Source organism: Gorilla gorilla, chromosome X (genome assembly GCF_029281585.2).
Source record: "Gorilla gorilla gorilla isolate KB3781 chromosome X, NHGRI_mGorGor1-v2.1_pri, whole genome shotgun sequence".
NCBI classification, from domain to species: Eukaryota; Metazoa; Chordata; class Mammalia; order Primates; family Hominidae; genus Gorilla; species Gorilla gorilla.
Genome location: NC_073247.2, coordinates 166,503,563 through 166,525,007, shown reverse-complemented (window position 1 = coordinate 166,525,007; position 21,445 = coordinate 166,503,563). Strand labels below are relative to the sequence as shown.

General features: G+C 44.8%; 3 protein-coding genes across 7 annotated transcripts in view; 1 reads left to right on the top strand and 2 right to left on the bottom strand.

The window, feature by feature from the left end:
* F8 (coagulation factor VIII) overlaps nt 1-21,445 on the top strand; it is a 197,312-nt gene that overhangs the window by 127,729 nt on the left and 48,138 nt on the right. For 2 of the 5 annotated variants that reach the window (XM_063703009.1, XM_004065157.2), the window contains exons 16-22: nt 276-488; nt 775-1,003; nt 1,211-1,393; nt 3,130-3,246; nt 3,858-3,929; nt 5,344-5,429; nt 9,063-9,218. In XM_063703009.1, coding sequence (XP_063559079.1) covers nt 276-488; nt 775-1,003; nt 1,211-1,393; nt 3,130-3,246; nt 3,858-3,929; nt 5,344-5,429; nt 9,063-9,218 — 1,056 coding nt within the window. Of the gene's footprint in view, nt 1-275; nt 489-774; nt 1,004-1,210; nt 1,394-3,129; nt 3,247-3,857; nt 3,930-5,343; nt 5,430-9,062; nt 9,219-18,921; nt 19,165-21,445 lie in introns of those variants that run through there. The other 3 variants (XM_063703010.1, XM_063703011.1, XM_031005763.2) reach the window with 3 other exon arrangements.
* Nucleotides 17,240-18,923, bottom strand: F8A1 (coagulation factor VIII associated 1). Its single transcript, XM_004065177.4, has one exon. It carries the CDS (start codon nt 18,921-18,923, stop codon nt 17,811-17,813), a length of 1,113 nt encoding a protein of 370 aa, XP_004065225.2. The 3' UTR covers nt 17,240-17,810.
* H2AB1 (H2A.B variant histone 1) lies at nt 19,737-20,359 on the bottom strand. The gene has a single exon (XM_031005764.3). The coding sequence runs from the start codon at nt 20,247-20,249 to the stop codon at nt 19,902-19,904; it is 348 nt and encodes a 115-aa protein (XP_030861624.1). The 5' UTR covers nt 20,250-20,359; the 3' UTR covers nt 19,737-19,901.

Here is a 21,445-nt window from a genome sequence, read left to right as displayed (position 1 = left end):
CATTTTCCCTTTTACTCTGGAATTGCTTTCAAGTGTTTAGGAATTTTCTCCTTTGCAACTTTGAGTTCATACCTTAAATTTAGAATACAAAACCTCCTCAGGATTAGGTTTGAGTTCTAACAGCATCCATCTTCTGTACCACTTCTTCCAGGGTATTAAAAACTTTGATAAAGACCAAAAGACAGGTATTTCTTTTAGGGATGTAAACCCTAAGGACCTTAAGATCCTAGAAGATTATTCTTGCTTTTTTTTTTTTTGTCGTTATTGTTCTGCAGGTAACTTTCAAAAATCAGGCCTCTCGTCCCTATTCCTTCTATTCTAGCCTTATTTCTTATGAGGAAGATCAGAGGCAAGGAGCAGAACCTAGAAAAAACTTTGTCAAGCCTAATGAAACCAAAACTTACTTTTGGAAAGTGCAACATCATATGGCGCCCACTAAAGATGAGTTTGACTGCAAAGCCTGGGCTTATTTCTCTGATGTTGACCTGGTAAGCAGGTGTCTATTGTGCTGACCAATTTTTGGTTTAAAAGAAATGGTCTTTGTGTGCTAAGAATTTTGGTATTTATCCTACGTGCAATAAGAAGCTTTAAATAGGAGAGTTGATCATTATATTTGTGTTTTAGAAATGTCATTCTGGAATCTACTGAAGAGGATGGATTATATTTTTGGAAGGTGGGAGGCAGGTTGGAGTGGCATAAAAATTGATGAGAAATCCACTCTGGTTCATAGGTGAGAGAGCTTATACTCATAGGATTGATGTCTTCCCTCCCTAGGAAAAAGATGTGCACTCAGGCCTGATTGGACCCCTTCTGGTCTGCCACACTAACACACTGAACCCTGCTCATGGGAGACAAGTGACAGTACAGGAATTTGCTCTGTTTTTCACCATCTTTGATGAGACCAGAAGCTGGTACTTCACTGAAAACATGGAAAGAAACTGCAGGGCTCCCTGCAATATCCAGATGGAAGATCCCACTTTTAAAGAGAATTATCGCTTCCATGGTAATATATTCCACATCCAAACATTATCACTGTGAAATGCAGATTGCACTTTGACAAATGAGACTTGATCCAGGGACTTGAACATTGTATTTATTTAGATTATATCTGTGGGAGTGGAATCCTCATAGATGTCGGTTTTTTTGGTGGAGTGGAGAGAAAGAAACTTATATAATAGATTTTAACAGGCTTCTCTGTGTCCTTCTCCAGCAATCAATGGCTACATAATGGATACACTACCTGGCTTAGTAATGGCTCAGGATCAAAGGATTCGATGGTATCTGCTCAGCATGGGCAGCAATGAAAACATCCATTCTATTCATTTCAGTGGACATGTGTTCACTGTACGAAAAAAAGAGGAGTATAAAATGGCACTGTACAATCTCTATCCAGGTATGAGCTTGTTTGTGCTCTTTCTTCTACCTACTCTGTTGAGTACTTACTTTAAATGGTCTAGGCCCTGGGAACACAATCAGTGAACAAAGCAGACAAGCTCCATGCTCTCAAGTAATACTTTTTCAAATGCTTTTTAAACCATTTGTTCAAAGCAAATGAACAAGATAATTTCAGATATAGAAAAATTGCTAAAAAGGAAATAGAACAGAATAAATGGATAATTAATGTCACAGTACTTTCCTAGGGAAAAGGAATTTATTCCTTTATCATTTACCATCTCAAATCCCATAGGGCACCAGTAGTCATCCAAAGAGTGATTTGTTTATGTATGTAACCAGTATATTGATTAAGCACTACTCATAATGTTGATCACAACACAATTTTATTTTGGTTCTCCACTGTCCCTTTAAAATAGGTTTGGCCAGGTGCGATGGCTCACACTTGTAATCCCAGCACTTTGGGAGGCCAAGGGTGGAGGATTGCTTGAGGCCAGGAGTTCAAGACCAGCCTGGGTGACAAAGCGAGACCCCCATCTCTACAAAAAATAATTAGCCAGACATGTGATATATACCTGTAGTCCCAGCTACTTCACCTACTTGGGTGGCTGAGGTGGAAGGATTGCTTGAGCCCAGGAGGTTGACGCTGCAGTGAGCTATGAAAGTGCCACTGCACTCAAACCTGGACAACAGAGCAAGACCCTGTCTCTAAAAAAAAAAAAACATCCAGTTTAATAGCTATTAAATAAACTTTCCTTATTTCTTCGTAAAAATTCTGATAAGCCCTGTAACTTTTCTGCTCACCCTTAACTAATAAACAGGACTAAAGTCACTTTATATCACAAATACAGTTCAAATCAGAAATTACAATGTCCATCCCAAGATATTAATCAAAATTCTGAACTTGATTTAACTTCAATCTCCCCTCCTCCTACTTGAGCCTGCATCAGGCTGGAAGTCTGCATTGGAAAAGGGAGACATGGTTGAGTCCTCTGTTTCTGTACCTTGTGATGATCATGCTTCCCCACAACCCCTTTATAACTGCTGTTTTGAACTCCAACATGGATAGGTTAAAGGTAAGGGGATAAGATAGTTCTTACCTATTTACAGCTGGCACCATTGTTGTAAACTAGCTTAACACTGTTTGTGCCTGGCAATACTTGTTGACTCTTTCTCCTGCAGGGCACTTTCAGGGAACTCTTTAGAGACTCCCTTACGTGACTGTCATGAAATCCCCTTGACATGGTTTCTTCCACCTTTACTCTGGGTGGTCACTTGTGACTCATTTCTCAGCCCTCAGTGTTCACCTGCAGCTTCTTGTTGCTGGGGTAACTTTACCCTTGTAGGCAGCTCTAGTGGACTGGATCCAGAGGGAACTCACCCTGACTTATCTGTTTCACAGAGTCCACATCTGGCCAATGGGAAACACACCTTTTGCTCAGAAAGACCCTGGGAATGTAGGTCAATCATAATGCAGTAGCATTCTCCTGTCCCCACCATCAAAGAATTCAGTCACCCTGTTTCTCATCTCCTGGGGGGAGGGGAGTGGTCAGAACTCAATCTCCACAACCCCCAACTGTAAGGGTCACGTAGCAAGCACTTTGCGTTTGAGGGGTCCAAAAGTAGTGGAACTACCAAATTTGGTAGGTCTACTCTGATATTTCGCATAAATCAATGTATCTCATGCTCATTGTTTAGTGAAAAGAAATAATTTCTGTTCCTGTTGGTTTTTATAAGGTGTTTTTGAGACAGTGGAAATGTTACCATCCAAAGCTGGAATTTGGCGGGTGGAATGCCTTATTGGCGAGCATCTACATGCTGGGATGAGCACACTTTTTCTGGTGTACAGCAATAGTGAGTAGCAATGTGGGCAGAGGTTCCCTACCTACTCAGCCTACTTCTTTACAGCTTTCCTCCTTTCTGGAATGGTTGCTTGTGTCAGGAAATAAATACAAGCTTACATCATTATCAAATTTAAAACGAATATTGCTGGTAGAAATCATCAGAGTTCTCAGAGTAGGGCAGATATACTTGAAGCTTTGAACACTTTGTACCTGAAGCTCTAAATAATTGACAAAAAAAAAAAAACGCCTCATTTTCACAACTTGGTAAAGCTCGAAGATCTCCAGTAGCAGATTTTGGAATTTAATGTTGATTTAGTTACCAGATGACTTAGAAATACTACTTGGAAGAGTTTGGAGATTTAACCCTAAACAAGTAAGAGAGCCACTGGTCTATTTATGTATGGACCCCAGTTTCTTCAGCTGTAAAATGTGAATCATTCTAGCACCTGTTAGGATTAATTAAATGAACTAATACAGTAAAACGTTGAGTACAGTTCTTGGCACATTTAAACACTAAAAAATATTAGCATTTGTTGACGTTCTCCCATTTTCATTGACTTACATTTGAGAAGCTGAATTTTGTGCACTTCTAGTTACTGTGTTCCACCCGTTTCATTTCAGAGTGTCAGACTCCCCTGGGAATGGCTTCTGGACACATTAGAGATTTTCAGATTACAGCTTCAGGACAATATGGTAAATACTATTATTTTTGCTCCAAGAACCTGGGCTGATTATATCTTTTTTTAATAATCTGGTGGAGAATCTCAGATAATGAATCCATCTCCATGCTTCTATTAGTTCTATTCCATAAGTGCCTCTCAAATACATCTCCTCCTCTCCACTTCCCACTGTGGCCATCTTAACTCAGGTCACCATCATTTCTTACCTGGGCAATGACACTGCCTCCTTAAATATCCTCCCTACCTTCAGTATTTCTTCCTTGAGTCAACTCTTTTCAGTGCAGCAGGAAGCTATACTTTCCTATGAGCAGTAATGGTAAAGTTTGACTAGGGTCTATAGAGAATTCTCAGAAATTGTTTTAGAGCACTACTGCCCACAGGCTAAATGCAGCACACTGCCTGTTTTTGTATGGCATATGAGCTATGAACAGATTTTCCATTTTTAAATAATTGTCAAAAAGACGAAGACTATTTCATGACATGTGAAATTATAAAATTCAAATTTCAGCATCCGTAATAAAGCCTTATTTTGGAACACAGCCACGTCCATTAATTTACATATCATCTATGGCTACAGCAGCAGTAACAGTTGCAACAGAGACCATATAATATGCAAAGCCTAAATGATTTACTATCTGGCCCTTTACAGAAAAAGTTTGCCAACCTATGTTGTTGTGAGGTAAAAAAAATCCTCTTGAAAAGGAGGCGTGAGAGTTTTACACCAAAATAGTAACATTTTTCACTAGGTGGAAGGGTTACATTTTAAAATGTCTTTTATTTGTATTTTTACTTATTTTTACTTTTCATTTTCTGATTTTTCTACAATGAACATACATTGTGTAATAAATAATAGGCGGGGCACGTTGGCTCATGCCTCCCAGCACTTTGCAAGGCTGAGGCAAGCAGATCACCTGAGGTCAGGAGTTCAAGACCAGCCTGGCCAACATGGTGAAACTCCATCTCTACTAAAAATACAAAAATTAGTCGGGCATGGTAGCTGGATTGTAGTCCCAGCTACCTAGGAGACTGAGGCAGGAGAATTGCTTGAACTCAGGAGGTGGAGGTTGCAGTGAGCCAAGATCATGCCATTGCACTCCAGCCTGGGTGACAAAGCAATACTCCATCTCAAAAAAAGAAAGAAAAGAAGAAATAATATTATTATTTGGTAGTGTTGGTAACAAATTGCAGTATCAGCTAGTTAGAGGTGCTAACAATTAACAAAATTATAAATTTTAGAAAATAAAATGGACAACAAGGATAAGCAATATCCTTAGATAGTAATTGATACTGGTATGCCATAAAGCCTTTATGTTTTTCTCAATTTTCACCACAGCTTAGATTAACCTTTCTCAGGACAATAACTTTCTTCTCAAGTGTCTAGCACTAACCCAGCTGAATTTAATCTCTGTTTCTTTACTTGGGCAAAGGACAGTGGGCCCCAAAGCTGGCCAGACTTCATTATTCCGGATCAATCAATGCCTGGAGCACCAAGGAGCCCTTTTCTTGGATCAAGGTTAGAAAATGTAATCAATGATGGGAAATGTATCACATTCAATCAATTGCATTACTTATTCCTCTTGTAAGCTCAAAGGATTCTATGAATGTGAGAAAACTAAAGAACAGAATGCCTTAATGATTTGTACAAAAGCAGTCATGAACAAAGAGATATGGGGATAGAATTGAGTATATTGATATGTCCTGTTTCTGTATTTTAGTCCTTCTACTGGGATTAGGACATCTGAATATTTTCTATAATATTGAACTCGTCATCTCTCAAGACGGTATATGTTATTATTAGATGCTTCCAACTGCCCACGTGTCCTTAAGTACGCCAATCCCTTTTATTTTAACATAAAACAAATGGTTCACAAATGCAAACCACATGTGTACTTTTACATTTTCTGTAGCCACGTTTTCAAAAATGTGAAATTCACTTTAATAATACATTTTATTTAACTCAACATATCTGAAAATACTATCATTTCAACATATGATCAATCAGGCCCCTTCAAAGACAGACAGATGGAAACTCTTGGGTCTCTTCCATGCCTCACAAAAGCTGAGGGCAGCTTGGAAGTGCCTGCTCAGCCTCTCCACCTAAACATGAGGCTAGATGCCTTCTAGAAGCCCAAACAGGAAATGGAGAAAACATTTTGGTTTCCATCTTTGCAAATAGCATGTCTATTAATGCCACAGCATTGTTTTGTAGACACTGCCAATTTTGACTCAATCTGAGCTGCTGTTCACTAATCCCTAAGTATTTTTTGTTGGTTTGTGCTTCTGCCAAACAACATGTTATGTTCTTCACCTTGTATTTCTATGGTTATTTTCAACCTTAAGTGTATCCCTGTATAGAGAACATGTTTATCTATTTGGCCACCCTGTGTCTGTCTGTGCTACTTAATTTTTTGTAATAACATTCTTATTTGGGAGGGCGGAATTATATCTTCCTCACTAGATACAACCTGATAAGACTAGTAAATAGAGTGTCCTGTCTGTGCCTAGCCAATGAACCCTGAATGACATACTCTGTTGTTTCCACTTACTAGATTTGGCCCATTGTTTCAGCTTGCCGATCTTCAGTGTCCCAAAGTATTTCCTAGTTTTTCCAGTTACTGATTTGATCAGTAAACTTTCTAATACTGCAGCAAAGTCATGATCAAAATATTGAAGTAGACAAGACTTCCTTAGTGTGTGCACAATACAAATCAAGCTGTTAAGTCCTTACTACAACCTTGTGAGGTAGATGTTACTATCATCTTCATTTTAGATAATGAAATTGAAGCATAGAGAGGTTATTGTGGCCCAAGTCACACGGCTAATAAGTGACTGAGCCAAAATTCAAATTCTGATAGCTGGGCTCCAGAACCCTAATTGGTAATCGTTGTACTACACTGTTTCCGGAATGCTCCCTTTAAGTTGATAACCATCTATTAACTGTCACTGTTCACTTGTGGTAATTAAACCAGTTACAAATCCACCTAGTTATGTTATCATCTACCACTATTGAATCGCCTTATCTTCAAGGTGGTTTTTGCCATCTGTCCTACTAAGGTCCAGCTAGACTTTTTATAGATCTCGTAACTTTATAAAATAAACCATGGAGATGGAGTTGAAAGGGGGTGCTGACAAGGAAGGGAGTTGGAGAAGGCATCTATTCTCGTGAGAAGGCCTGAAGAGTGCACAACAGCCTGGCCCCAAGACACAAGAGCACTGGGCTGGCTTGAGGAGCACCAGGTGACCAAGACCAGGCAATGCACAGGGGGAAGTCAGCAGGCCCCATGGAGATACGCAGCTGCAGTGTTTGTACTTTTATACAATGAAACTCATTACCACCTTGCTTACTTCCTAGTAGAGAGATGTGTCTTGTAGTTACACTGAAACACCTGGCTGGGCACATAGGTGAAGCTGTTGAGTCTGTAATTGTCAAACTGCTCCCAGGTGCCAATTATAATGTAGAAGAGGCACAAGAAGATGAAGTGGATAAGCCTGGCAGTTTGTCAAGCATTCATCAGTTGTCAAGCATTTGTCAGTTGCAGAATGTAGGTAGGCTGCCAAGGCTTTATTGTAGCCTGGTTCTATTGCAGCTTTATTCTAGCAAGGCTGCTGGAAAATACAATAATCACTGGTCCAAGAAAGAACTCTTATACTCTATCTATACGAAGAAACAGTAAAAGTCAATTCAGTAGAAGTCATGATTTTTGTGCCTGGTGCTTTCACTTTTTTATGCCACAATACCAAGAGGTTAAAATGAAGTGTCTTTGATTGGGAATACCATCTATCTGGGAAAAGACAGTGCTGCAACTTCTGAAGACCTTGACACTCTGTCCTGTTACCCTGCTTCATTTTTCTCCTGCACTTATCACTACTTGATGCTATAAACAAATAAAAACATATATGATATAAGGTCTATTTCTCCTACTCAACTGTAAGTTCCATGAGGGCAGGGCTTTCTTTCTTGTTTACTACTCTATTCCCTGTACCTAAAACAGTGCTTGGCACATAGCAAGTGCTAAAAAATATTCTTTGAATGAGTGTATGAATGGAACTTACAGTCAGCTGAAGGAGACAGTTATTAAGCATAAGAGTCATGACCAGTCCAATTTGTGTGTGTCAGGCATGTGTGAAAACGTGCTAAATTTGACTTGTTTGTTAGAACAGTAACTGATACTTCTAATGTTCTTGCAGCCCATGACCTCTTCTTTAAGAAGTGTCCATTCTGTACTACTTTCCCATTATTCACTCATTCATTCCAAAGCATTTGCTATACAGCAGCATTATACCAGATACCATATTAGGTGCTGGGGCTAGAGAGAATATAAAAGCTAACATTGATTGAGTGTTTAGTATGCGCCAGGCACTGAACTCAGCACATTACATGTATTAACTCTTTAACCCCTATGGCAGCCCTTTGAGATAAAAACTAATATTATCTTCACTTTACAGATAAGTTGAGACACAGAAAGTTAGGTGACTCAAATGGGTTCACTGCCTTAAGGATCTCAGTCTAATAAGGAAAGCAGAAAAGCAAAGCAACCTTATAATATGGTGCAATAATTTGCTATAATGAAGTTATATACAAAGTGAAGTAGAAGCATAGAAGAAGCAGCACTAAATTTGTCTGGGTGAGTCAGAGAAGGCTAACCAGGAAAAATAGTTTCTGAACTAACACTTGAAGGAGGTGTAGCAGTTCATCACTGACAGTGATGTTGGGGTGGGTCTGGTTTCGGGAGAGGGGAGGAAATTGGCTTTGGTCTGAGGCTGAGGTGTGGGCAAAGCATTAGCTTATGTGGGTCCATTAGCTTATGTGAGTCCACAAAAGGTGTGTGTGTGTTTGTGTGTATGTGTGTGTGTGTGTGTGTGTGTGTGTGTACGAAATGGGGGCTCAATGATTTGGTAGTGGTTTGGTTTGTCAAGAAGCAGGCTGGGAACTCAATAAGCATCTTTCTATTCATTTCTACTGTGTATCCCACAGCTTCACACACACATGCACATTTCAACATTGGTGACTGCTTCACTTGCACACCTAAGGTAATGATGGACACACCTGTAGCAATGTAGATTCTTCCTAAGCTAATAATTAGTTTCAGGAGGTAGCACATACATTTAAAAATAGGTTAAAATAAAGTGTTATTTTAATTGGTAGGTGGATCTGTTGGCACCAATGATTATTCACGGCATCAAGACCCAGGGTGCCCGTCAGAAGTTCTCCAGCCTCTACATCTCTCAGTTTATCATCATGTATAGTCTTGATGGGAAGAAGTGGCAGACTTATCGAGGAAATTCCACTGGAACCTTAATGGTATGTAATTAGTCATTTAAAGGGAATGCCTGAATACTTTAAAGAATTTTGGCAGATTTCAGATATTGGACAAACACTCTTAGCTTCCACAAACTTAATTCCAAAAAATAATTTTTCACTTATGAGCAATAGAGTTATTACGGACATATCAGCAAAAATGTAGTAGTGTCAAGGCTCATAGATGATAGAAATGAAGAGATGCTGTATTGATAGAAATATGTGATTCAGGACTGTGTGGATTGATGATTGTGAGCTTGCTTATGGATATCCTAGGTTTGAGGTTATAGTAGGACAATCAGGTTGAAATGTTCAGCAGGCAGTAGGTGAAAGACAAGTTTAGGGGGCAAAACCATGGATGGAGATGAAGATTCATGACTTCCACATAAAAGGATGGGTGAAACTTTGGGAATTGATGAATTCTCTAGAGGTGAGCTCAAGACCCTTAAAGGCTTAAAACCTCAGCGTTATTGTCTACTCTTCCCTCATTTTTATGCCCACAAATCTGGTCAATCCTTTAGTTATAATGCCTCTCACATCTCTTTCTTCTGTTTCCATTTATACCGCTGTTGCCACAGCCCAGGGTCCCATCACCTCACACTTGATCTATTGTATTACATTCCTAACTAGTCTTCCCCCGTCTCTAATCTGTTCTCCGATAAAAGCTGCACATCATTTTCAGGATAATCATCAGTCGCCTGCCTAAAACTTTTCAATGTCTTCCCATTGTCTTCAGAATAAAGTTCAAAGTCTTCAAATGACCCCAAGCAAGATAACTTTTGTTTGCCCCTTTAGATCCATTTTCCTGCTTCTCTACCCTGCTTCTTGTTCTGTGAGGTGAGCTTGTATAGAATACATCAACAGGTTACCTTGTCCTCCAGCTTTTGGTTGGATTTCACCAACAGGGAGCACTGGCAAAAGATTGGCATATTTATTCTTCTGACTTTCTCCTTGTAGAGGAGTTCACTGTATCTCCCCACTTAAGGTCACTGTTTCCCTCAGAGTGGCTTTTTCTACCTGTACTAGCTACTATTGCTGTGTACCAAGCCACTTCAAAACTTGGTGTCATAACAATAACCATTATGTTTTGCTCACAGATTCTGTAGATCAAGACTGGGACACAGTGGGGATGGGTGGTTTCTGGAGCCTCAGTTAGGATTATTTAACAGCTGGGTGCTGGAATCATCTGGAAGTTCCTTCTCTTGCTTTTCTGGTGGTTGGTACTGACTGTCAGCTATGACAGAATCTGGGGTTGTTGACTGATGTAACTTTACGTGGATTTTCCCTGAGGCCTGGCCTTCCTTACAGCATGTTTCAAGGTAGTTGGACTTCTTTTTGAGGGGGGGAAGGAGGGTGGGGGGAGGACAGAGTCTCACTCTGTTGCCCAGGCTGGAGTGCACTGGTGTGATCTTGGCTCACTGCAACCTCTGCCTCCCGGGTTCAAGTGATTCTCCTGCCTCAGCCTCCTGAGTAGCTGGGACTACGGGCTCATGCCACCACGCCCAGCTAATTTTTGTATTTTTAGTAGAGACAGGGTTTTGCCATGTTGACCAGGCTGGTCTTGAACTCCTGACCTCAGGTGATCCGCCCACCTCAGCCTCCCAAAGTGCTGGGATTACAGGCGTAAGCCACCACACCCAGCCTGTAGTCGGACTTCTTACACGTCATTTTAGGGCCTCCAAGTGTGAGTGTTACAGTTAACAAGGTGAAGACTACATAACCTTTTCTGACCAAGTCTTCTAAGTTATGTAGCATCACTTTTGTCGACAAAGTGTCGAACTCTATAAAATATTTGAAGAGATTTATTCTGAGCCAAATATGAGTGAGTATGGCCCATGACACAGCCCTCAGGAGGTCCTGAGAACATGTGCCCAAGATGGTCAGGGCACAGCTTGGTTTTATACATTTTAGAGAGGCTTGAGACATCAATCAAATACATTTAAGAAATACACTGATTTGGTCCAGAAAGGCGGGACAACTCAACCTGGGGGCTTCCGGGCTATAGGTGAATTTAAACATTTTCTGGTTGACAATTGGTTGAGTTTGTCTGAAGACCTGGGATTGATAGAAAGGGAATGTTCAGGTTAAGATAAACATTGTGGAGACCAAAGTTCTTTTGAAGTCTTATAGTGGCTCCCCTTAGAGACAATAGATGACAAATGTTTTGTATTCAGATCTTAGTTAATCTCTTTAAGATTGGGAGGGGCTGGGAGAAAAAGATCTAGCTATGTTAATAGAGATTCTTTACAGTTGCAAATATCCCTCCACAAAGAACAGCTTTGCAGGGCCATTTCAAAATATGGCAAAAAAACATGTTTTGGGGTAAAATATTTTGATTTTCTTCCTTGTCTCACAATGTTATGCCAGAGTAAGGTTGGAAAGTAAATCATGACATATAAGGTTAAATAAAACCCATCTGATGAGAATTTATGATTTGTAGGGCATGACTCCCCAGACCCCTTAGATAGGAATTTGGGCAAGATAAAAAAAAATCAGAGTTTAGTTCTCACTTTCAATACATTCTATTGGTTAGAAGCAAATCGCATATCCACCCAGATTCAAGGGGAAGAGACATAGACCCTAATTTTTAATGGGAGAAATGTTAAATAATTGGTGGTCATTTTTTAAAGCCACTACAATAATCTATCCAATTCTCTCTTTCAGGATGTTTCTCTCTTCTGATCCTTTCAGGTTTAGGGATTGTCAACAAACAAAAAGTTAAACCCTGTAAAATACTTGAAGAGATTTATTATGAGCCAAATATGAAAGACCAATGGCCTGTGACACAGCCCTCAGGAGATCCTGAGAACATGTGCTCAAGGTGGTCTGGCTACAACTTGGTTTTATGCATTTTAGGGAGACATAAGACCTAAATCAATAGATGGAAGATGTACATTCACTGAGTTTGGAAAGGCAGGACAACTGGAAGCGAGGCGGGGCTTCCAGGTCGTAGGTAGATTCAAAGATTTTCTGATTGGCAATTGGTTGAAAGAGTTAAGTTATTGTGTAAATACTTAGAATCAATAGAGAGGAACATCTGGGTTAAGATAAGGGGCTGTGAAGACCAAGGTTCTGTCATGCAGATGAAGCCTCCAGATAGCAGGCTTCAGAAAGAATAGATTGTAAATGTTTCTTATCAGACTTAAAGAGTCTGTTCCATCAGTCCGAAGGTCTGTGTTGATGTTAATGCTGGTCAGATTTTTCTGAATTCCAAAAGGGAGGTGGGTATAATAAGGCATATTTGATCCCCACTTTCCCATCATGGCCTGAACTAGTTTTTCAGGTTAACTTTGGAATGCCCTTTGCCGAAAGGAGGGGTCCATTCAGATGGTTGGGGGGATTAGAATTTTATTTTGGGTTTACAGGATGGTAATACTCTGTTCCCACCCTCCTAACTAGTATCTTTATTAAACCTTCCACAAATTATCCTAATTTCCATGTTTTCTGTTCCTTGCTGGATCCCTTGTTTCATACAGTAATTGGTGCTAGAAGAAACCCCAGGAAACAGATTTTCAAAATGCAATTCTAAGGTTATGTTGCTAATATATTCAAGAAACACAGAGATAACATATTTGCCAAGGAAGAAAATGAGCAGTTAGGGAATCCATGACATGTGTTAGTATTATAGTTTCTCAGATTATCACCAGTGATACTATGGGATGAGTTGCAGGTGGCAAGTAAGACACTGGGGAGACTAAATGACAGTGGCATTTAGTCACTGTGGCAACAAACGTAGTATTACCTGATTGTAGAGTGGTCTGTCTTCTTACAGCCCTAGAGAGCATACACATGGAAAAAGAAATGAAATGTTAGGAATATATACAAAATAAGAACACTGATGAACATACATGGAAAATCAGGATGCATGCATAGAGCTTTTGAGGAATCCTCCATATCCTGTGGTTGTAGGCAGATACGACTTAGGGGCTGAGCATAAGTTGCAGAGCTGCAGTGACAATTAAATGCTCAATCCACCAGATCTATTATGCTGTGCTAAGAGTACCGGTGGGAAGGAGTGAAACTCTGAGGCCTGAGATGGAGGCATTTAGGCAGACATGGATGAGGCTGAGAATTGCAAACCTCCAAATTCCCCTGAACCTCCTTTGCCTGAGGAGGCAACCACTCCCCAGTCTCTGAAGCAGTCATCCCTCTTTTGTGTAAAAGCCTTTCAGTGGCTATAACTGAGATAGATGCCTCACAAACCAGTGACTATTCTCCTTAGAGACCCTGTTTGGCCACTACGAAAGCCAGGAGAGTCACAGAAAATGACAGCAGATCACAAATTTAATCAGGTGGTGATGCCAAAAAACAATTGCAATTCCAGATATCATATCTCTGTTGAAGCAAATTTACACAGCCCCAGGCACCTGATATGGAAGTATTGACCTAGAGAATGTTTTTTCTTCATTTCCATACATTAGTAAAATCAGAATACATTTGAATTTACCAAGTAGGAACAAGAGTATTAAGTTTACTGCCCATGCATCAGGGCAATGTTAGCTCTCTTGTTTTCTATCATAATATAGACTCAAGGGACCTCAAACATCTTTACATCCCACAAGCACCATGCCTGTCCATTACACTGATGACATTATGCTGACAGGATCTGGTAAACACGTAACAAATAGGCCTGTCTTGCTCTTGACTTTAATGAGAATGTAACCTGTGTTTCACTGTTTAATATAATGTTCACTGTTAGTTTCAAATACTTTTTATGACGTTTAAAAAGGTTTCTCCTATCCCTATTTTATTTGCAATGGCAACTGAATTTTATCAAATGCTTTTCCAGCATCTTTGACATGGTCACATTTCTCTTTTGTGTTGTCAAATTATACTTAACATTCAATAGTGTGCTGACAAGAAATTAACAACCCACAGGGGAGCAAAGTGAGAGGAGGTTAAGAAGTAAAGGCCTTGATTTATAGCATTGGCAGATTTCCCTGACATAAATACTACTCCCATCATGCCTGGCCCCAGGGATGGGAAGAGATGCTTACTTACAATTGGCTCTCACAGACCAGTGCAAGAGCACTACTGTGCTCCATTCCTGGGAAAACTTTCGTCAGTCATAGTGTGTTAGTTATTTAAAACTTAGCTGGATCCAATTTGCCAACATTTTATTTATAATTTCTATATCTATATTCATGAATGAAATGGGTTTAGCTTTTTCAGTAGCTCTACTTACCAGGTTTTGGCATGAGGGTTATATTAAACTTGAAAATAAAGTGGGAAAGCTTCCATTTTTTTCCATGAAGACTATTGCTCTAGAATAGCTTATTTAATGTAGGAATCCAGTATTTAATGAGAGTAAATGAAAAAGCCATATGAGCCATGTGCTTTATTTAGTGAGAGATACTAGGCTGTATTTTCCAATCGTTATATGATTATTGCTATTCTCATTTGTGTTGCCTTGAGTTAATGTCTGCAAATGGGCACATTAGAGTCATATATCCCTGTGTCATACATCTATATCTGTATACACACATGTCTTTTCTCCTTTTTTCCCTTCTGTATCGAGTTGGCAAGTGTTTGTCTATTCTATTAATTTTTCAAAGAATCAGCTCAGTTTTAAACCCAAACGTGGTTTTGAAAGAGCTGTTTCTAGTTCATCAATCTCTGTTCAAAACTTTAAAAATTCTATTTTCCTTTCTTTTGGTTTGTTTCCTACAATCTGGAGGTGAATGCTTAGTTCACTTATTCTTCAATCTTTGTCTTTTAACGATAAGGATAAATTACTTACAGTTATTAACTACTCTCATGAGGTTCATTCCTTGAACAGTTATTGAGCAACTACTATCTTCTGGATTCTAATTCAGAGGTGGGCAAACTATAGTCCCAGAATTTGGCCCACAGCCTGCTTTTGTACAGACTGAGTTAAGAATAGTTTTTACACGTTGAAAGGATTGCAAAGACAAACATACAAAGAAACAAAGAAGACTGTGCAACAGAGACCATCTGTGGTCTGTAAAGACTAACACATTTCTATCCCGCCCTTGACAAAAAGAGTCTGTGGGCTGCTGGTCTCCTCTAACGGTGGTAGAGATGCCTACACGGTTAAAATTAATGCTTGGCACCAGAATCCTCAGCACCTAGGAACCAGATCTTGCCTAACACACTAATTTCAGTCTTGACCACCTTCCTCCGGCGTAGCGGTTCTCAAACGTCTTTGTCTTTGTACTATTCACGTATAAAATATTCTTTCATAAGCAACATTTATCCTTTTGGGAGTACCTCACAACGGGGAGAAGGGGAACCCCAACAGCCTTTAAGGGTTCACTGCTTCGCTGCCACCATTTCCGACGGTTTACACTGTTTTAAGTGTGAATTTGGAATTGTTTTCAAGTTAAAAAGCAAACTAATCATGTCCTCTGAAAGTATTTGCTTTTGGCATGCTAGAAATCAGTGTTGACTTTTCATATTGATGTGATACATTATGAGGGAATTCTCAAAAATGCTGAAATCTGGCCTCGGCCCAGTTATCACTGCTCTTAAGCTTCTGAGGGAGATACATGAATGAGCCCACGGCAAATGGAAAACGAGGAGTTTTAGTGTTTCCTAGAACTATGCTCAGATACCCACTACCTGACCGTCTGGTTATCCTTCCCCTCACCTCCCTGACGCAAGGAGTTTGGACCGGAGGCCTAAGGAGGCTTCTCCTGAAGCCCAAATCCCAAACTGGTCACCAGTCATGCTCCGTAGCTCCTGAACCTGACAAGAAGCCAGCCGGCCAGGTCTGCAGCCCGGGTTAAGAGGAGCATACCAGGAAAGAGCCAAAGAGCAAAGGAGCATGAGCCCTTCAACCGCTTTTACAATAATTTGGGCTAGGCGTTCAGGGCTCCGTAGGACCCTTCCTGGCAGCCAAGTGAGAGAAAGAGGAATGATGGTGGAATGGGCCTCTCCTGTGCTTCCCATTACTTCCACACTGTCGACATAGAAATAGAAGCAGAAAAGAACACCCTACAAGTCCCACCCATTTGGAGGCACTCAACTCACAGTGACAACCCTCCACACCTCTCCCCCGCAAAAAGACGCAAAACAAAAACACCTACTCCAAACTGTGTCCTTACATCTCAGCCCCGAAGATCAGTATTGTGTGCAACTTCGGCCCAAAGGATGCATTTCCCCAGGGTTGAAAGTTTGAGAAAGAGGCTATATTCTGAAGAGTTCTTGTTGTCACCATCAAAAGGATTAAAAAGACGCAATAAATAAGAAAACAGCTTAGTTGGGGGGCACGCTCCATTTGAGCCAGAAAGCCTTGGAAACTTAAGTGTTCTCAAACGGAACGCCATCCTGCTTTGGGGGAACACGGAGGCTGCCTTGCAGTCACGTGATCGCACACCACCAAAGGGCCACGCACTCTGATTTCACCTACTTAACTAAACGTTGCAGCAAAATCCCTATTACAGGCCAGGCGTGGTGGCTCATGCCTGTAATCCCAGCACTTTGGGAGGCCGAGGAGGGTGGATCATTTGAGGTCAGGAGTTGGAGACCAGCTTGGCCAACATGGTGAGACCCCATCTCTATTAAAAATACAAAAATTAGCCCAGTGTGGTGGTGCACGCCTGTAATCCCAGGCACCCTGGAGGTTGAGGTAGGAGAATCGCTTGAACCCAGGAGGCGGAGGTTGCAGTGAGCCGAGATCACGCCACTGCGCTCCTGCCTGGGCGACAGAGTGAGACTCCATCTCGGAAAAAAAAAAAAAAAATCCCTATTACAAATAAAAGCTGTTGTGATCCAGACTGCATATACCTCTGGGAATGGAACCAGAACCGTGAATTCCAATGCAAATCGATGCATCGGCACCAGACCCGCTGCACTGGATGTATCTGCATTGCAGTCACCTGAGTACGGAGCACATCATAGATGATCTCTGCAGGTTCGTTGCCCACATAGGAGGCATAGCGCAAATTTCAAAGGAACGAATACATCCTGGAGCCCAAACAGCTATCTGGTTCTGCTTCTGGCCTCCTGACAAGTAGGTAAGAGAGTCACATTTTATAGACGACGGACACCAAAACCACACATGAGGAGTACAAGAGTAGCTTTATCATGGATTTAGGGCTGTGGTTACAAGGAAGCTGTAAGGAATAAAATGACTCCCATGAAGACGTACCGTGCGGACGAGTGGAAGGAGAAATTTGGCCATTACAAAGACACAGGAATATGTTAAGAAGTGAGGGGCAGGATGAAATCATCTAGGGTAGGTATTTAGAGGGAGGGCACCGTGCAAAATAAAATCCTCACTATGAAACAAAGGCGGAGGCAGGAGGCTGCGTTGGGTGGAAGCAGCGGAGGAAGGAGACGAAAGGGATTGTCATTTTCATGTCGTGGCTTTTTAGAAGACAGCCACGTCCTCTACTCTGATTCTATCAAAACGTGTTCTTGGGGTGCTGGTAACGTTCAGCCAACGAAATAATTCCTGTGGCGGCAGTAGGAATAACAAAACGCAGAAGCGGGAACGATGTCTTTTTATTCCTCCCCAGACGCAAACGTGGATGCATGAGGTTTGGTAACAGGCAAAGTCATCTGGTTAACGTGACTGATGCAAAAAGTCCCGGCCTGGGCAAAAAGAAGTCATTGGGCGAATGGGATGGATCAGACTCCCTGTCCTGAGGGGGAGATGGTTTCTTGCAGAACGAGGTGAAGGAGGTGGTTCTGCTCAGCAGTCAACAGTGGCCACATCTCCACCTGCAGCGACTTGATGGCTTCCGTGTCCTTTTCGTGGGTAGCCATGACCAAAGACTGGAGCAGCAGAAAGAGCTCCTCGGGAAGCTGGCCGCTGCTCTCCTGCCCGTGGCTGTCAAAAGCCTCCCAGGAGTACTTCTCCAGGGTCTGGGCGTGCTCCGGCAGCAGCTTGGCGGGCGGTGGTTGCAGGAGGAGCAGCAGCAGCACGCGGGACACCTCGCAGCGGACCAGCACGTCCGAGAAGGCGCCCAGGGCGGCGGGAGAGGGCGCCGCCGAGCCGGAGTTCGGAGGAAGCAGCGCGGCCGGTAGGGCGGGCGTCGCCCCGGGCCCGGGCTGGGGTGCCGGCGGCGGGGGCGGCGGCAGTGACTGCACCGGGTGGCCGCCGTGCTCCCGCGCCAGGCGCTGCATGCGCGTGAAGACCGCCAGGGCGCCGGTGTAGTCGCGCGCCAGCAGCTGGCAGGAGGCGGCCTCGCCAAGCGCCTGCAGCGCGGCCAGGGGCAGCTGGGGCAGCTGGAGCTGGGCGGCGCGCTGGAAGTGACCGGCGGCGGCGGCCGGCTGGCCCAGGTCGCGCAGGGCGGCGGCCAGCTCGAGGCAGAGGGCGGCGGCGGCGGCCGGCTGGCCCAGCTCGAGGTGCAGACGCACCGCGGCGCCCAGGGCGCTGGCGGCGGCCTGCAGCGGCTCCCCGTAGGCGGCGGGGCAGACCAGGCGCTGGCGCGCGTCGCGCTCCTGCCGCAGGAAGAGGCGGGCGGCCTCGGTGAGGGCCAGCGCCTCCCCGGGCCCGTGGAAGAGCGCCTGCTGGCAGCGCGCCACCGCCAGCTGGCACCAGGCCGCGTAGGGCAGACACTCCTGGGCGCGCAGCTCCCGGCCCAGCTGTCCGAACTGCTCGCCGGCCTCCGCCACGTTCGGCTTCCGCAGGAACCGCTTCTTCAGCTTGTTCGATACCAGCCGGTAGCGGGCCAGGAAGTCCCCGGCCTCGGGTCCCGGGCCGGCGCCGCCGCCCAGGCCTGCAGCCGCTGCCGCCATGCTCGCCGCCCCAAGCACTTCCCGACGCGCCGCCGCAGCTGGCGGGCGGGCCGGGGCGGGGCGACGTGCCCTGCGTCCCCCTCGGCGGGCTGCCGCCGTGCCCGCGCCGGCTCCCCAGCCCGAGCCTGCCCCTTGCCCTGGTGATATGCAAAGAGCGGGATCGGAGGCGGGGCCTGGCCGGGCTGTGAGCGGCGTATGCAAATCGAGGGTCTCGGGGATGCGGATCCAGGACCCTGGGAAGGTACGCGGGGCCTGGCGGGGCACCAGCTGCTGCTAGCTCGGCTGCAATGCAAATGGTCTAGGTTGCTAAAGGCATCCCACAGCCTCTCCATCTGAACATGACCCAACTAAATTCGTGACCCTAATTCCATGTCTGTGCATTTCTGGACTGTTGTCCCCCCCCCCCCCGCCCCCCCGACTACTCACTCCTCCGTCTTCCCGTCCAGGGCCCCTTGCCAAGCGCCGGGTCCACCTCTCCGTCCCCACCCCGGTTGCCTTAGAAGTCCGTCCTGTCGCAACACTGCAGTCATGATCTTGAGGCCCACCCGCCCCAACGAACACCATCATGCTGAGGACTTTCCCGGGCAGGCCCTGACTTGCTCAGAACCAGCGCGGGTGTCCCCTTCCCACCCAGGGCCACTCCCCTGCACTGTCACCGGGAGAGACTGCTCCTCTGTGCCATCCCTGACTCCCACCCAACCCCAGACCCCCACCACCTCTCCATCCCTCCAGCTGTGGAGGTCTCACAACCCCCCAACCCATCTCACCGCCCCCCCACCCCCACCCCAAGGCAAAGAGACTGAAGCAGGCAGGTGGGTTCCTCTAAACACTTTATTGACAGAATTAATGAAGGCCCAAGACTCTGGGGCCCGGGTTGTGGGGGGAGGGTGTTTAAGGCCGGGGGTTCAGGCCGGGGGATTTGGGGCCGGGTGGGTGGACGAGTGGACCTGTCAGGTCCCGGGGGCCGGGTGTCAGAAGCTAGTCCTCGCCAGGGGCCGCTTGAGAGATGGTGGTCGAGCTGAAAAGGGTGCTCAGCAGCCTGTCGTTGTGAACCGCCATGTCCAGCAGCAGGGGAGTGATGTTCCGCTCTCCGCTGTTCTGGGCCTCGTTGCCCGCCAGCTCCAGGACCTTGGCCGTCAGGTACTCAATAACCGCAGCGAGGTAGACCGGCGCCGTGCGACTCAGGCGCTGAGCGTAGTGGCCCTCCCGTAGACTGCGCTCCACCTGGCTCACTGAAAACGAAAGCTCCGCTCGGACGGCGCGAGAGCAGGTCCGCCCCCGGCCGCCAGCACCGGAGGACCCTCGATGTCTCCTCCTCCTCGGCATGCTGGGCGTTGAGTGTGCTATCTCGGCTTGGCCCAGCTAGGCAAGATGGCTCTCAAGACGACAGTTACCGCGTCCAGTACTGTGTATCCTAGCGACCAGGGCCCAGCCCCTCATTGGCTAGGGAGCCGAGACCAATGGGCACGCACATCCGGTGACGGGCACGCATGTGCTGACGGCCCCTCACGAGGGACACACGTCCGTCAGGTGACCTCATCGCTTTCCCATTGGCCTCGAGGGAGCAGGCCTGGGCCTAGAAGTGGCTGGAGGGCCGTGGGGGTGGGGTGGGGTGGGGCGGGGCAGGGGGAATCGCGCTGGTGACCCTCTCTTTGCCAGTGGGAACTTTCCCTTTCTACTGGATGGGAACACCGTGGGAAAGACAAAGGGGTGGGCGAGGGGAGGATGGGTACCACGCCTTCACAATGTGGCACATCCATCACGACCACCTAGTTCCAAAACGTTTTCAACACCCCGAAAAGAAACCGAAACCCCTGTACCTATAAGCAGTCGCTTGCCGCACGCCTCCTCCCACACCACCGCTACCAGCCCCCACACCCTCCCACACACACCCCCTCCCCCCGCCCATGCACACGTTCCCGATAGTCCCTGGCAACCCCTAGTCCCTCTGCTTTCTGTCCATAGAGGTTAGCCTGTTCTGGAGATTTCCTATAGATGGAATTATACGACCAAATGTGAGGCCTTGTGTGTCTGGCTGCTTTCGCTTAGCGTAATGGTTTCATCAGGGTTCATCCATGTAGAGGCATGAATCAGTACTTCCTTCCTTTGAATGACTGAGTACGATTCTGTTGTATAAATAGGAGGCCACATTTTGTTTACCCAGTCGTCAGTTGATGGACAGGTTATTTCCCCCTTCTGGCTATTGTGAATAGCACTGCCATGACCATCTCTCTACAGGTTTTTCTTTGAATATCTCTTTTCAGTTCTTTTGGGTCTATTTCTAGGAGTCAAACTGCTGGCTCGTGTGGTAATTCTGTTTAACTTATTGAGGAACCACCAAACTGATTTCCACAGCAGCTGTAATCTTCCGCATTCCCAACAGTAGTGCGTGAGAGTCCCAATTTCTTCACAGCCTCATCAAAACTTGTTTTCTGTTTGCCTCATTTTGTTTTGTTTACAGTGGCCATCCTAGTGGGTGTGAAGTGCTATCTCATGGTGGTTTTCATTTGTATTTCCCAAAT

Bases quoted from the DNA above. Each gene is read 5' to 3' on its own strand.
- F8A1 (XM_004065177.4), bottom strand. From the start codon at position 18,923: ATGGCGGCAGCGGCTGCAGGCCTGGGCGGCGGCGCCGGCCCGGGACCC.
- H2AB1 (XM_031005764.3), bottom strand. From the start codon at position 20,249: ATGCCGAGGAGGAGGAGACATCGAGGGTCCTCCGGTGCTGGCGGCCGG.